This window comes from Aythya ferina (assembly GCF_964211825.1).
Source record: "Aythya ferina genome assembly, chromosome: 2".
Classification (NCBI taxonomy): domain Eukaryota; kingdom Metazoa; phylum Chordata; class Aves; order Anseriformes; family Anatidae; genus Aythya; species Aythya ferina.
In genome coordinates, this window is record NC_140297.1 from 81,957,974 (window position 1) to 81,975,009 (window position 17,036).

The window sequence follows — 17,036 nt, forward strand, 5'->3', positions numbered from 1 at the left end:
TTGTCTAGTCGAGTTTCAAGTAACTTCAAGGATGGGGATCCCCAGCCTGTTGTTCACCCATCCCATTCCAGTGCTTAGCCATCTTCACTATAGAAAATATAAGTTGTGTCATATCTGAAGAGGATTTCCTGTGTTGCAAGCTGCCTCTGTTGCCTGTAGCACAGATGTGCAATAGCTACCTCAGAGGAGACTGGCTCCATCTTCTCTACAGCCTCCTGTTAGGCACCTACAAGCAGCAGTCCTGGGCTCCTTAAGGGTGAACAAGTCTCACTCCTTCAGCATCTTCTGTGTGCCCTGTGCTCCAGCCCCTGACCATGCTGGTGGTCCTCCAGAGAGTCCCTCTCCAGTATTTTCAAATTTGTCTTGTAGTGGGTACACCCCAACTTGACCCTGTATTCCAGTGCTGGTGAGATGGGGTCTCACCGGTGTCAAAGAGGAGGAGGAGGAATCGCTTCCTTCCACCTGCTGGTGATGCTTTTGGATGCAGATGTGAAAACATGCCTGTCCTTAGCAGCCCTGCTGTTATCGCCTAGTTCTGCCCCTTACTGGCTCCATGGGCTTTAATGTAAACTTGTTGGTCATCAAGGAGGAAAGCCTCTGCTTCTTCAAGATTTGGGGAAAACTTTATGAGAAGATCATTTTCACTATTCCTCTAGATTTCTTCTGGGGGGGACACCATGATCAAATCTATTATTTGCCTGAGGCATGTGACATGAAACAACTATGCAGCTGATTAAATTTGAATTTAAAAAAGCTGTGGAAAAGATGGGGAATCTCTCTCTGATGGAATAATATGTATGGTCCAGAAAATCATAAATAGAACAGATTTTTTTTTTACTAGATCCATCTTGTATCATAACAATTGCCAAAGTGTTTACTCACAGGCGCAAAATACTTAGAGAGTCTCCTTAATCTATGGTTATTGTTGCCCTCTCGTCTTGACCTTTGTTGAAGTGTTTTATAAACAATTTAAAGAATAAATGAAGTATTAGAAACAGTTATTATAGAGGAGGCAAAGTTATTTGCTTTCCTTGAGTGAAGGGATATAATTTATAAAGGACTGATTATACTAATCTGTTTTCTGGGTAGCCTGTAAGTTTACTTTACCATGGCAAGGGAGAATAACAGAGAAATTGTGTCATGGGAGCCAAGTAAGATATTGTAGCAGTAGGAAATCCAATTGCCTTGTTTTACAGCCATTTGTCTTGTCCGTCGTTTCTGTCAAGTGATCATTTGAATCAAAAGCATTTAAAGAGATTTTCTTCCTTTACAGTAATGAGAACAACAGAGACTTCAGTGCTGCAGGACATTCTTACTAGGTCTTTCCTTCTTTAACATGGCTACCTGCCAGCCCGTGTTGTTATTAAAAGTTGCTTCATTTAGTACATTTTATGAAGTGGCTCTGCCTGGCTTCTTGACTGTCACTGAGGCTATGAGTCAAGAAAGAGAGCAGGAGTGGAGCTCTGATTCACTGGAGCCCAGCAAAGAAGCAGTTTAAGCTGAGAATATTAATGGGAAGCTTTCTACTTCAAACATTTTCTTTTCAAGGTATGCATTCGTATCAAAAGAAAAACACTGCAAAAAGCAAGTTTGATCTCTTTGCCTTACCGATTTTAACAAATTGCTCCTGCCTTGCCTTTTGTTTACAAAGCTTAGTGCTAGCAAAACTCCCTTGTGACCCATGAAGGTTACACAGACGCGGAGCCTACTACCATGCGGTTGGGGTGGAGATTATTTGATTCCAGGTCTGAGAGAAAAGGGCCATTTCTAGGAGGGGAACGGCTTCAGGATGAGAAGTTCCCCTGGTAAGTCTGCAAGCCGTTCTCACCTCAGCTTTGCACTTCTGTCAAGCAGGGATGAAATGAGACTTACAGGTCCCGGAATCATCAAAACAACGGAGCCTGTTGGCTCCAACACAGCTGGAGCTGGGAAAGAGATGTCTGTTCCTCCTCTCTTATGTGGCTTTTTCTGTCTCTTTTCCGATCTCCCTGTGAGGCAGACAGAGTGGAGGCAGTAGAGCAGCAGGGAAGAAGAAAGGGTGACAGCGGCTGTCTATTCCAAGTCAGAGGACAATTTTGTAGTGTCCCTTTGCAATTAGAAGAACATTTGTCAACCCTGACATCTGCCAACCATAGCTCTGCAGCCCCGAGAGAAGCTTATCTTACTGAAGTGCTTTTGACTGTTTTCCCAAGCAGAGATGAGAGAAGGCACTGCCATTTCCAAAATCAGTATTCGAGTGAAGAAATAGGGCGGGATGTTGTTGTAGACACATACAGAATTACATCTTCATTTCTAGTGCTTCTGGCAGGAGCAGAGGGGATGGGGCAAGATACCTTAATAACATGCGGTTGGTGTCAGCATTATTTGATTCTACCTCCCACAGGTATTCTGTATCCTACAGTAACTTTCCTGCAGGTCTAAGACTCTTTTAGAAATATTCCTTGGCAGTTTTGAGACACTACACTATTGCTTAGCAGTTTTGAGACACTACTATTGAGACACTGAATATTCCCTAGCTTTTACAGTCATCATTTTGAAATAGTCAGTAAATTCCACGGGTAAGCATTAGGTACTTTGTCACCGAGAGGGTTGAGGCCCGTGTCCAGAAGTATGTGGTCAGGGGAAGCCAGTTTCTGAAAGCTGATTCTTTGCCTGCTTCATCCAGAGCATATGGGGGTGCTCTGGGGAACAAATGTAGATTTGGCTCTGGCTCAAGGGAGGTCCCTTGTCATGAGATGACATATGAGGGTTATGCATAGAAGTACCAGACCCTCACACTCCCATACTGTGCAGCATTTCACAGCCTGGAGATAAACAGACTGTAGCTGTTTTAAAATAACAGCTATGTTTTCTCTCTGTTTGCTGGGCTATTAAGCCTGAGTCATCTTCCAGGTCCATCTTTCCTGTAAGTAAGATATGATACTTTCTACCATATACCTCTTTTACCTGAAACTCTGGGCATTGTAAACGTTCTTTAAAAAAAAACCTTTCATGAATAATTGCCAAAAGGTGGTAGCTACAGTATCCCCAACAAATGCACGTTATGAATGGTCCTCTTTTTAAGCCCAGAATTCCTTTAAACATGCCTGTTGGGTTTTGAGTACCTGCAGTTAAATGGTGTTGCTTTTGGCAGGGCTTGGTGAGCAAATGAGGCATAATCTCTCTGATCTCAGTAGTCTGGTCAGCCAGCCATGACATTCTCAGTGTCTTTTCTTTCTACACCCTGTCTGAACAGAGCCATAGCCCAGGCAGCTCTCAGTGGGGTTGCCAAAGATTACCATGTGCAGTGAAGCAGCAGATGGCAGGACAGTGGAAAATATGCAGTCCCGATCCCTGGGTTCACGTGGGGTTCAGGGTTAAATTTCAGCAATTTCCCTCCCTGCTCCTCGAGGTCCCTCTATAAACTGCCCTTTGAGAGACAAACTTCTCTGTGTACACTTGGGAACTGTTTTAAAATTCATTTTTGTATAGTTTTGAAACTGGGTTCTAGACTGCAGCTGGAAATTTAAGAAGGCTGTTTCTGTGACCACATAAGTTAGTTTTTTTCACCATCCAAAGACATTTGTGTGAGCATAAGCAATGAGGTAAATATGAACACATCCTGAGGACTATGAAGGGGGAGAAGGGAATATTCCAAGCTTGCTTAGCTCAAAAATTGTGTAATGAGTGAAAAAGGGTGTTTCCACAAACTTAATTCAAACTTGTACCTGTGGGGTCTGATAAGGCTGTTATTTGCACTCCCCAGAAAAGATTAGTGTCTGCATTTATTTTTTGGTTGTTGTTAAGAATAAAACTGAGTGCTTGGTAACCAAGTCCACAGAGGAGTCTGATGCAGTGATTAAATGAGTACGCAGTGAAGTGCTGAGCACCCATTCAGAAACTAAGGTATAAATCATTTTTCCGTAGCAGCATTAATAGATCGAGCTGTGCATCCATAACTACTTTTTCTGCAGTTCTTTACTTTGCTGAGCTTCAGACTCTGTAGGACTCCTGCTTCATTCATCACAAGACAGTAGTTTCTGCTCCCAGAGCAAATCCTGCACCTGAACAGGGCACAATCTTATTAGGAAAAAAAAATACAATATATAATTAATCCAGGGTTATTTTGTGAAACTGTATTATGGTGCATTCAAAAAGAACACTGACGCACATAGTGCTAGAATATTTAGTGCTAGAATTTACGGCTTTCTTCCTGAACATGCACAGAGTGTTTGTATGTGCATGTGAGCGTTTCGGAGAGCATGCACAGCTACCTATGGGGATGCTAAAATTATGTGAAAGGTCCCACTAAAAATACAAAGCCAGGAAATTCAGAATTGGGCTAACTTTCTGTCCTGGTTTCACCCCATTGTGCTTAAGTATTGTAGGCATCTCAGAACAGCAGGTGATCTGACTGCCTCTTCTGTTCCTAGAGGAAGTGTAAACTAACTTAAATGGGAAATATCACAAAAACAGGATAACAATGAATTTCAGGAGTCCACAGAGGAAGACGTGTTCTTAAAAATATTGGTATTAAAAGAGCAGTGAGAATAAAAAGCTGAACTTTGGAAAATGGACATTTTGTTTAGACACTGTTGTTATTTAATTGCTTTCCAAATGTTTTGTACAGCTGATTTCTGCTCTGTTTTCTGGTTTCTTATGCAAAATTATCATGGTAATTGGACGTGTTAATGGTGGAATATATAAGTTTGGGTTCCTGCTTCTAAACTTCAGTAATCTAATCTCAGTGAAATTGCACTTAGCAGAAATGCATCTCCTGCATTTACTTCCTCTTAGTAGGAAACTGGGTTCTCTATGTATATAGCTGCATATTTATCTTTAATTTAAGAATTAATTACACTAAAAATACATTATTCCCACATGGAAAGAATGTGCAAGAGTGGGATTCGATTTCAGTGACAAAGTCAGAAAAAGAGAATATTCATTGAAATGCACATGCGTTTTAAACAGCTGCTCTAATGGTACTGTTTTCCTACATTCAAGTAGCTTTCTCAGTTAAAAGGTGTCTTACTTATTCACCTCAGTGTCTTTTTCGATTAAAAATGAAAATTAATTTTATTCCTGGGATTTGTCCCAGAGTGGGGGTTCGCTTGCAACAATGGCTTTTATGCAACCTCCTGACGTATCTTCTCATGTGGGAGAGCTGCCCTTCTGCCTGGTCACGTTTTCCATTCAGGTTTTGGATGTGGAAGCTGTGAGCCCTTGCTTAACTCCACAGTCCCCTGAGAGTGATTGTGGCCTGCTCTGAAATACGGACAAAACTTTTTATGGTAAGTTTAGGCAACTGGCAGCAGCTGCAGCTAGGTGAAATGATGTTTTCATTGGCTCTCTGAATGCAGGAGGTCAATGCAGCTTGGCCAAACATGTCCAGGTTTCTCAGGAGCAGAAGGACCGTGCTGTTTTGTTGGCTTTCACTCTTCCTGATATCTCGTCAACTTGTCTCTGCACTTCCTTCCCACTCTCTTCTTACCCTGATAGGTTTTGGGGTTCCTTTAAGGTATAGGTGTTTTCTCTGCACAACTACTTTGAAGTGCATTTCAAGCAGGTTCGTTGTTAAAATCCTGCTTTTGAGGGGTGTTGCTTTGGTTTTGTCCAAGATCATCTCTTCCAGCGCTGTCCTGCTCTGGTGTTCTCAGCACACCACTTGTCCCTGTGCAGAAGCAGAGCTGAGGGAAACAGGGCAGCTGGGGCAGGCAGGGTGAGCTGAAAGCACTGAGAGTCATTCTGGCATTCCTGGCAACACATCTGTTGTGAGTCTGAAGGGGAATCTGTAGCTGGAACAACTCATCCTTGTAATGGTAATTGCAGACGAGCACGATTTATGCATTGAATTCTTGGGATCATCGATGGTGTTAGAGATGTACTTCTCGCTGCACCCTAGCTGAGTGTCCAATTATTTGTAACACAGAAAATGGAAGGAAATATAGTGTCTTGTATTTTATGTGTGCTGTTCAAGTGCTAGGAAAAAAAAATATTTCCTGTATTTGCCAGACCTTAGATTTCTTTCTCTCCTCCCCTCCAGCTCTCCATAGTCCCTTGTTACTTCTGGGTGAGCTCTTTGCCCATGGCTCTTCACAGCTCCCTGCCAATACAGTTTGACAGTGTTTCAGGACCCCCTCTTGGCTGCTCCAGGACACCTGTAGCAAAGGGTGGTTTACAACAATTGAGACATATTTACTAAATAATGCATTAAGGGCTTTCTACAGGGTGCCTTGAGGACTACCACTGTCACAACGATATTCAGAAGAAAGCCCTAAGGAAAAAAAAAAAAGAAAAAAAAAAAAAAGGTTGAGCAACAAAGCTTAAAAGGGGAGTACATAGATTTTGGAATATCTCGAGTTTGTCTAACCCATCCAGGACTGTGTATTAGTTTGTGTGGGAAGCAAAGCTTCAGATAAGTTATTTGTCTGTAGCTAGCCCATTTTTCTCTCTCCACAAAAATACATAAGCACTGACTCAGCAAAGTTATATGACACTGTGATTGGTTTTAAAGCTAGCTCTTATTACAATCTCTTTTATCTTTTGTAGAAGTACATGAAAGTTTTTATTTTTTATCCTTGACTTGAGGTGAAACGACACATTTTACACTTGGAAATTTGCACATTAAAAGCTGGCACTAATGTGTGTGTACAGAGAGAGACACAAGACCTGTGCAAAACCTTGATTATACAGTAACCCACCATAAGCTAATGTCCCAGCAACCTGGAGAGGCTGAGGGACCAACCAGACTTAGTCTCTCAAAGGTCAGAAGGTCCAAGAAACCGTATTAGTCAGTCATGTGTCACCAGGTAAGATTAAAAGCCTTGCCTGCTTCTTCTCAAGGGAGTGCTAGGGTAAAGGCTGAATGTCGCAGCTTGAGCCATTGAACAACACCTTTTTTGATGTGCTACTGGTTGCTGGGAGCATGGAGGAGGGAAAAGAGAGAAAGGAAGAGAAAGGGTGTTAAATTTAGAGGGCACAGATGTCCGAACTTTGGCTATTTAACAAGCTAAGTTAAAATCAGGTTTTTGTGCAAGCTGCCTTTGACTGCATGATATTCCTGTTTTGTACAAAGGCTGGATTTTCCTTTTGGTTGAAACCATTTCTAGCTATTGTAGACCCAGATCAGCAAAGAATTTGGTTAACTCCAATTGTTTACACACGCCTAAACAACACAATAGACCGTGCTGATGGGGAAGCACACTCATGCATGCCCATAGCACATACATGCAAGGGCTTGTCGAATTCTTAGACAGCTTAAATGAATGGGTTAATTCAAAAATATTAGCTGTACAATTTAAAAGATACATGTTAAATGAGTGAATAAATGAGAATGGCTAAATGCACTTACCTTTGTTTTAAGATGCAGTGCGTATGAACTGTGATTAAGAAATCAAAGTGAATAGTTTGGAGCAAAAGGTTAAGTTTTCTGTAAGCAAAACGCTGCTCTGTTTATGTAAGTGCCATTAGGAGCATAAACTTGGGAACAGAAATAACACTTTTACATATTGTTTTCAGTATTAATGTTTGGTTTTTCCTTTATAAGAATCTTTGATGCCTCACCTTTTCCTGTTCAGTGAACAGTTCCTGAGGGGAAAATATTTTAATTTAAGAAAAATTATATGGAGGAAATATACTAAAATAACACTTCTGTGCCCAGCTATTATTGCTGGTTTGTCACCATATCCTTTTAACAAGCCCATGTGATAGATCTGATGCATGTATTTAATCCCTGAATAAGGTCACTTTTAATGTGAAATCTAATAGCTTTGTGTTCCACATTACACATGCAAATTGACTGCTAATTAAATGTCATTTTTTCATAGTCACTGAAGAAAACTGCTGTGAAGTCATAGGAATCATCCTGTCATTGTTCTGTGCAGAGGTGGAAACATATATCTGTTTGTATGCAAAACAGTTGTGGAGACTTAAAAGCTCTGCTGACAGATCCCAGCATGGACGGTTGGCTGTACTAAATCACTGAGGAATGTAGCTTTTGCTGTGGGGAGACCTAGTGACAAACGTTATGCCTGACTCTCATCCTTTCATGGCCATCGGTACATCTCTTGCCCCATGTCCTTGCCCCTCTGTTACAGTGCCTGCTAGTTGTCCCCTCCAGGCAGGCTTCACGCTATATTTCTGCCCTCTGGGAAAAAGGAAAGTCTTCTCTTCTTTCTGTGTTCCCTCCCAGTTTCTGTACTTTGTCCTTCCACGCAAGATAAATGACTCTTATTTTCTCCTCTGATTATGAAAACCATTAATTTCTGTTGCCTCCATGCCAAGTTCATATGACCCCCTGTTGCCCTCATCAGTCCAAATGTCCTGAGTGCGCTCTTGGGTTGGAAGAGCAGGGCCTCCCTGTGTGTTGCACTCCTGCTGCTGATGCTTCCTGCCTGGGCACACCTTTACCTTTCTGCCTCAGTCTCCCATTTTTTTAGATAATGGTAGGACATCTGCCATTGTGCAAGAAATTCCAGTTGAACAAGGATGGTGCAAATGGGAAGTAGGGTCAAACTCTCTTTCCTATATTAGCACATTTTATTTAAGGCATTGGAAAGTTAAAAAATGTCTATCGATATATTAAAGAATGTCTTTGTTCCCAAATTTAATAGAATGAGTGCTACTTCATTTTCTGGAAATCACACATACTAAAGTAATACCAAATGAGAATCGCTTGATAAGGAGGAACAATATTGTTATTGTACAGTTGCTTTCAAAATGGGATCTGTGAATTTTATTGTTACATGATTATTCCCAGGAGGACAGATAAAGAATAACTTGTAAAAACAAGCCTATTATCAGTAACTTTTTTTCCTTATTTAGAGATCCTGTGTGTCCATTGAAAAATAGTTAGGGGTATGTATACTGAAAATGTGTGAAATATGCTACTTTTTATATATGTATTAAAAATCTGAGAAATGCACTATCATAAGAAGATATTACAATTTTAAAGGACAGAGAAGGAGATTAGAAAAGCTATGATGAAGCATATTTCCAGCTATGCTATACAGGATTAAAATGTTGGGATTAAAGTTCTATATCTCATGTTTCAGGAAATAAAATGATTTATCACTCAGATCAGGAAGATGTTTCCCATGCAGTGCATGACTTTACAATGAGTTGCTTATGAATCATTTTGCCCTCATTTCATATATATTTCATTTTGCAAAAATCTGATTGCAGACTTTCTGGCAAGCTCATCCAAATGCAGCCAAGTTTGCTGTGTAGAATTAGTAGGATATTAGCTGGGAAGGAAAAAATCACCATCAACGTTGATGTTTCCTTTATTTCCAAACAGTGATTTTTAACTTAGTATAGTTTTTGTTGGGAGATGAACAATTTGCTATTGTAGATTGAGAGTGGATTGATAATTCAAATGCTTTAGTTTGTGTTTAACATCTACTAAGCAGCTGCTTTACTCTATCAGTTGTTTCAATTAAGATACAGTTGAAAATTCCATTTAAACCTCAAAACTAGAAGGTTAATTTAAAGATCTGTAATTTGATTTTTCGTCTGGTTTACATTAACATAACTCCATTGATTACAGAATAGTTTGTGCTGATTTTCATCAGTACAAACTAAAGGAGTCTCTGGACTTCTTTTCTGAGAAAAACTGGGTGCTGCTTTGCTTTTTAATTTCAGCTTGCCACAAAAAAAATGGAAAAGCTTCTAATAGAATGGAAATTATGAGCAGTGTGGATTTTCAGGCAATCAAAACATTTTAATGATCTCATTAAATGTATCATTTACAACATATATGCTAAAAGAAATATGTTCCTCTGGGTTAGTAGAAGCACCAGGTACACAATGTGTTTGAACATGTTGGGCTCCCACTAGAGTCTATGCCAGAACTGTAGAAACTAGGAGAGGAAAAAAAAAATCCCCTTTTTCTTGTGCCAGCACTTTAGAGGCAGAAAACTTTAATATTTTTATGCAAAATGAAGAAAAAGATGTTATGGAAACTTGATAAACTGTTCTAGTACTGCGTCTCAGCTGATAAATATTGCTATTAAATGTTATTAGATTGTTATTGCATGACATGGATTAATTATGGATACTTCTTACACATGGTATAACCAGTGTTACACACAGCAGTCTTTCACAGACAGTAGTTTGTCATCTGTTGAATTTTGTATTAAGCTTTGAGAGATGGGAAAGTTATGGTTGTTGGAGAAACAAACAAAACAGCAACAGTTACTGTAACAGCAGCTCTTCAAGCTGATTCATCCATTTGCCTGCTTCTTGTAAACCTCTCAATCTTGAGGAAAACATCAGTTCCCTGATAAATACAGGAAGGGTGAAATTCCAGTGCTGATAAAGGGAATGAGGTGTACTGGTGCAGGGAGGTGGATTATTTTTTTTTTCTCTTGGGGCACCCAGCTTTGGAATTGTAGGTGCACCGAGATTGTGCTTCCTAAAGCATTGGTTTTAAATGTGTGCCCAGCTTTCAAAACTGTGACTTTGCCAGGTGTAATCAGCATCCATCTTACAGGGATGAGCAAACCTGAGCCAGGTGGGTGACAGGCGTGAGCTGGAGAGCCCAAGCTATTGCATTATACCTCTACTATTTCTTCTCATTGCAGTATTGTTCTTATAATGGTTTGCTGACAGGGTATGTGTTTTACAGATCAGGTCTGCTTAATGAGGAATCCTTGCTTAGAATCATGCCTAGAATAAATAGAGTCTGTAAATCAGACCTTATGCTTCCTATTGGGATGCTAATGGTCTCAGAGGGAGGGCTTGGGTTTTGAAAACAAACCTCAGCTAATGCCCAAGGTTCTTGAAAAGCTGTTAATATCATGAAAACTCATGTTTAAGGCCTCTTTAAAACGTAAAATCTTGTAAGGCAGTCTTCAACTGAGGAACTGCCAAAATGTGAGGACATACCAAAGAGACCTTTGCCATGCCTGGCCAGACCTCTGCCGCAGCACTCCAGTAATTCCAGTGCTGTCAGTAGCAGTGTGACACAACACAATTTGGCCCTTCATGGTTTGGATATATTTTCTGCCTAGGTAACAAGGATAGCTGTGCAAGGCAACTTATCCCTAGTGAGGGAGCAGGCATGACTCTTGTCTTGGTTACTGTAGGGTAGCAAATTCCCAGAGCAGTGCCAGCCTCACACACTTTGAGGACGTATTTGAGCAAGTCAAAATGCATCATGCGTTTAATAGAGATGTGAAAGTTTATTCCTGCGAGGTGTGAGCAGTGAATACAAAGCCTCTCTGAACTGAGGAAGTTGTACAAAGCCAGGGGACAAACGTGGGACTCTGGTCTCTCTCTTTATGGGACTCTAGTCTCTCTCTTCACCACCAGTAGAAGTTAGTTTTCTCACTAAGTGATGCTGGTAGTAGCATACGAATGTAGGCCTTACACAGCTGTAACTATGTTACAGCTACGTTACAGCTGATATATCATCCAGAGCTGATGAAAATCAGACTGAAGGACAAAGTGATTGACACAGCAGCAGCTCTCTTGATCCTCTAAGTGGTACCAACTTGCCATTCTGTGGAGGAAAATGTTCATGTAGGTTCAACATTTCAGTTAAATCTTCAATACCTCCTGAGAAGGAAAATAACCATTTCAGTGTCTCAAAAGGTACTTTGTATTCAGTTATATAAGGATATCTGTAGAAATTCACACAGATCTTTTGATAGTCATTCCCGAGGATAGAGACATTACGTCTGCCAAGTTTCAGGCCAAAGCAAGATTTTATAGCCTGATTGCAAACCCCTACGAGAGGGCTTTATAATGGAAATGCTGACACAGCCTTAACTATTTTGTATGCCTCCAGTGGGCATCAGCTGAAGTTCTAGGCATGATGTTCATTTAATGGCATGGGATCAAACATGAAGTGTAATAGGATATTTTAAGATACTGTGTTTGAAGAGAATCGGTATTTAAGAACCATAAAATTTAAATGTTTTTTGAAATGTGCCATTCGGTCCTTGGTTGCAAGAAAAAATCACGTTTCAAAATGAACAGTAGTAGAGTTTTCTTCCACAGCTTTAATGCTAAAGCACTTCCAAGAACCCTTACTGGAACATTTCTGGAAAATAAGGGTTTTCATTTTTTCACTCTTGATGCTCTGTCTTAAATTCTGCATTTTGAGGTGTATCCTGATTTTGCTTGGAGAGGATCTTTAAGGATAGTTTCTCTCCATTTATCAGTGACTCTGTGAGAAGACCGCAGTTTTTAGTATTTGTTGCACATGCTCTTTTTCCCTGCACAGCATCATTTTTACTTTTATACATTTCAAGTTGATTTCATAGTTCCCTCACACATTACCTAATATACTTCTTTTTTGTGTTCAGCAAGTGACTGCTCCAAAATGGAAGCTGATGTTCATTATTTGTGGAGGTTGACAGTAAAAAACTTGCTTTAATGCAGATGATGATTAGAACTCTCACTGCTTTTGCTGCAAATGGGAATGTAGCGTTGAAAGCTGATAGGTTTGCTTGTTACTTGGTTGCAGTCTGGAACATCAAGCCACATACTTTATCCAAGAAAAAAAAAAATAAATAAAAAAAGCTTTTCCCATTGTTTAATATTAATAATAACTGAAATTATTTCAGTGCAGAAGGTTAAGAAACTTCAGAGCTACTGTGAATCAGTTTGTGTAATAAGTTGAATCTATTTTAAATTGATTAGTAATAATCTGTATGAAGATCTTAAAACACTTTGATAACATAAAAAAAAAAAAAATTGAGGAAAAAATCTTTGGAGAAGTGCCAGCTAGACTAACCAAAGAGATTCTTTCACTGGTTGCTCTTCAGCCAGAATTCCACTCCTGCTGCAAGCTTGTCCAGCCAGGAAAATGGGAACTTTCTTTCAGGAATTTCAATAGCAGAATCGTAGTATTGGTCCTGTGGTTTACACTGGTTTATCTCTGGGATAATTATATTTCTCCTACTGAGTATGCAGAATGCAGCCAGAAAGAATGTCGGGCTTTTATCCTTCCAGATGACTCTCATTTGTCCAATTATTGAGAAACATTGATTTAAAAAAGACTCCCAGTAATATTTTTATTTATGAACTTGTGCAAATTACTCTATTTTGTAAACTTCCTTTTATATAAACACTGTTTCAGGGAATATGTTTTTTTTTATTTTCATCCTTTAAAAGACAAGCGCAAAACGATGATTGATTCCAAATGCGTAATTATCAGAAGTCCAATTAGTTCAACAGTTGACAGAAAATTAAAATAGTATCTTAATCCTGTGATAAATTCTGAATTTATTAATTGCTTCATTGAATATGATGTTGACAGGTATACTCTTTTTTTTTTTTTTACATTTAGCAGGGTCAAATGATGAAAAATGCACTGTAATACTTTTAAGCAAATACTTATAAGCAAAACTTAGAGCCTGAAACACACACTTCACATTATTTAGTAATTTTGCAGCAGCTTGCATTTCTTTGACAGAAAACATTCAGATGCGTATTTCAAGAGCAGAGTTCCCATAAGGAAAAAAAAAAATACACATGCATTGAATGCACAAGCTGCACTACTTGGGGCTTGTTAAGTTTGCTAAGAGCATTTTACAAGTGCAGTCATTTTCACTAACTTTTCTGCTTTCCATTTGGATGAGGTATCATCTGTCACCACTCAATCATATTTTTTAGCTATTAAAAAGGCATGTAATTTTAATTTTTGTGGCCCATTAGTGTGCAAATGCCATTGGGCTTGTTTAGCCTGCACTCATGGTCTAAATTTAAATCCTTCTGCTTTTGAGGAAACTGTTGACCATATTTTAGAAAAAGAGCAGTCATAATCCAAAATTCAGGTTATGAAAATAACTAAAAGCAAGTACAATTTAAAACAACTCTAGAGGGAGCAGAAATGGGTGCACAAACTTCCACTGAAATATAGTGAATGAATAAATAATAAAAAATATTATTAAAATAATAATAAAAATATTATACAGCCTTTGATAAAGGTAAAATCACAGTTTCATAATCTCATTGAAATCAGTGGATGAAGAACCTCAAATAACTGGAAAAGTAGAGCATGATTAACTGTTACAGTTTTTTGGATAGACTTACTTTTTTAATTAATAAACTAATATATTTAGAAGTATGCATTCCTTAAAATAAAATGGGAAAAAAAAGAAATGGCAACAAAAAAACATGAGGGTGGTCTAAGATGTCTGTCTTCTTTATGTAACCTTTTGCATTTTGTGTTTAAGAACTGACATTCCAAATGATTTTCTTTGGCTTTATGCCTGGACTGAACACTGAGGCAGCAAATTAGGAATGCTTAGAAGTCCCACAAAGAAAGATGTTTGCTGTGAAAGTGAAGCTAATGTGACACTTGCACTGGAAGCATCTTAGCCCACTCAAACGATAAATGATGGCATGGGTCTAGGCAGTATGAGGGGAATGAATGAAGACTGAAAGAAAATGCGATGGGCAGAGCAACAAGGTGTTTCTTGTGGCTAGTTTTTCAAAGTGCAATTATGCTGATGCTATCTTGTATTCCTGTTCCAGGAGCTAACTTCGTTACTCGAAAAATTAGCCGATCAGTGGCAAAGATTCACCTTGGACAGCTGGATTGTTTCAGCCTGGGTAATCTAGATGCTAAGAGAGACTGGGGCCATGCCAGGGACTACGTTGAGGTAAGCTGTGGGCCACATGCCTTGTTCTGAATCATCTTTGTGGTGGGGATAATGCTGTTACCTCAGTTCATGATCCATGGAGGGCTATCTCAGGATTTTTTTGCCTACAAAGGCCTGTTAACTTTGTGTAACTCTTGACTTCAGTCTAGGGGGCTTAGTTACATAGCAGTCTACCCCAGGCATGACCTGAACAGAAAAATAAATCTTTGGGTTTACATTCCCGTACTGAATTCCTTGGGGGAGGGGACTGACTATAAACTGTATCTATTTTAGAGTATTTCTCCTATTGTTTTGACAATTTGTATAACCAATATTAAGATTGGAGCAAGATGCAATATGACCTGAAGTCAAAGATCCTGCAGGAGGTTGGTAGCCTTTTATTATAATGCGGCAAGAATGGTGTTTATATTAATGATCAAAGGTCTATCTCGTTATGAATTTTTAAAAAAAAATATCATGGCATACTAGTGATGTCAGTATTGCCGTGCATGTACCTGCATACCTGCATCTAGCATTTGAAATGTTTTTGTAGTCAGGAGTTGTTTCTAATTTTATTCTGTGCATCTGCTTAAGCAGACAAACAGACAATACCCCTGTATTGTATTACAAGGAGACATGAATGACCATGTAGGAAATATTGTCTTTTCCCCAGGAGACTTTTGTCCCCATTTTGGTGCTTAAAGATTTCCTGTGGTCATTAGACTATTTCTGTCTTTTAATAATTCCTTGCTGGGAAACCGGATCTGGCTTCAACATTCATTGATGTAGTTTAAAAAGACGATGACTGTTTGTTTTGTTTTTCTATTTTACAAAGTATGAAGTACTACAGAAGGAAGAAAAGTCTGAGTTTTATCATAATTTGAGATTTAAAAGGTCAAGTAAAAGCTGAATTTCCAAAACTTGTTTATGGTCAAGAAGAAACAGCAAGAAAATGAAATGGCGATACCACAACATAAATTTTTGTTCTGTGTGATATTAAAAAAAACCTAAGTAGCCATATTTCCTTTGCCTCAAAAGAAATATGTCAAATAAGCTAAGAAGGTGAGTTTCAGTAGCTGGCTGTAAACTTGGCTTTTGCTTCTGCACTGCATTTACATGTAAGATGGTACATATTGGTACTATATGTACCAAGAGAACCACAAATGTCCTGACTACATTTCCATGAAAATTGCTTTATATTTGTGGATTCAACAGTATTTGAAGTAGTTAATCCAGTAAACTATCCCAATCATCTTTTAATTGATAAAACTATAACTGAGTCCTCACAAAGTCATTTACCAAGGTTCAGCTGAAAGGAAGCTACAGATGAGCCAAACAAAATGATCAGTTGCAACCACATCATCATAACTTTCTAAAATGCATAGGATATTCCATAATCTATCTCAAACTACCGCATTTAAAGATGGCTTGCACCGGATCATAAATCGTGAGATGAAATCTAGTGACCTCGTTCATATGGGAAACTCAGAATATAACACTCTTGTGCGTAGTGGGTCAGACCCTTGTCTTGTGTCCAAAACTTTAAAAACAAAGAAAATAAGAACAAGTCTATTCAGAAAAATGACTAGCTTTCAAAGTCTTTGGCCTCCGTAAGGAATGTAGTTGTCCGAGGTCTACAACGCGAACACATGTTTGTTGTGTAAGTAGCATTCCAGACCTTTCAGTTAACATGTTTTGGGCCTGTCCCAAAACCTTCTGGAAAGAATTCCTCACTAAAATATAGTTCATCTTGAGTATTCCTCTTCCCAGAGAGATACCCCTTCGGATAATGGGAGAGTTATTATCAATTCTCTAATTCCCCAAATATCATGGAAATGTGCTTACAGACATCCTTCTAATGGCTAAAAAAGAGAGTAACTTTAAACTGGAAATAAACAATTATTTGAGGCTTTAATGGGCTGGAAAGTAGGGCTTAGAGATTTAACATTGTTCAAATAAATACGTAGTATGTTAGAAAGCATGATCGTATTTACAAGCATTTGGGGAGCTTCCTTAAGCATATGGCTGAACACATAGGGATATATCTTATCCTCTCCATATGTATTTTTAAATCCCATTGATATTAATACAAGTAACACATGTGCATATAGACTGGACCATATACTGTCTTTCCTTTCTCTATATTTTCTTAGTTGGGATAATAATAAAACCATAAATACATTCCTTTTTGTTGTTTTATAAAACATGATGGGTCAGTTCCTGATCCCATGAAAGCTGATGACCAAACCCTCATTAACATCGTGCAGAGATCATATCCTGTATGTATTGGTGTGGAGAAAGTCCGGTGATTAAAAAGCAGAAGCAGAAGTTCGGAATTAAAAGTAGGTTCATATTAGGGGAGAAGCGTTGAGTTTGATTAGGTTTATGAACTGGTACTTAAACTGCCATATTTAGTAACTGAGAATCAGGTACAGTGGCATTGTGCTGCTGAATAAAAAATGG

The 17,036-nt window shown here is 38.9% G+C and overlaps 1 protein-coding gene across 1 annotated transcript in view; it reads left to right on the forward strand.

Annotated features, from left to right (window-relative positions):
- Window positions 1-17,036, forward strand: part of GMDS (GDP-mannose 4,6-dehydratase) — a 405,376-nt gene that overhangs the window by 167,234 nt on the left and 221,106 nt on the right. Inside the window, exon 7 of the mRNA XM_084508158.1 lies at window positions 14,467-14,594. Coding sequence (XP_084364284.1) covers window positions 14,467-14,594 — 128 coding nt within the window. The remainder of the gene's footprint in view (window positions 1-14,466; window positions 14,595-17,036) is intronic.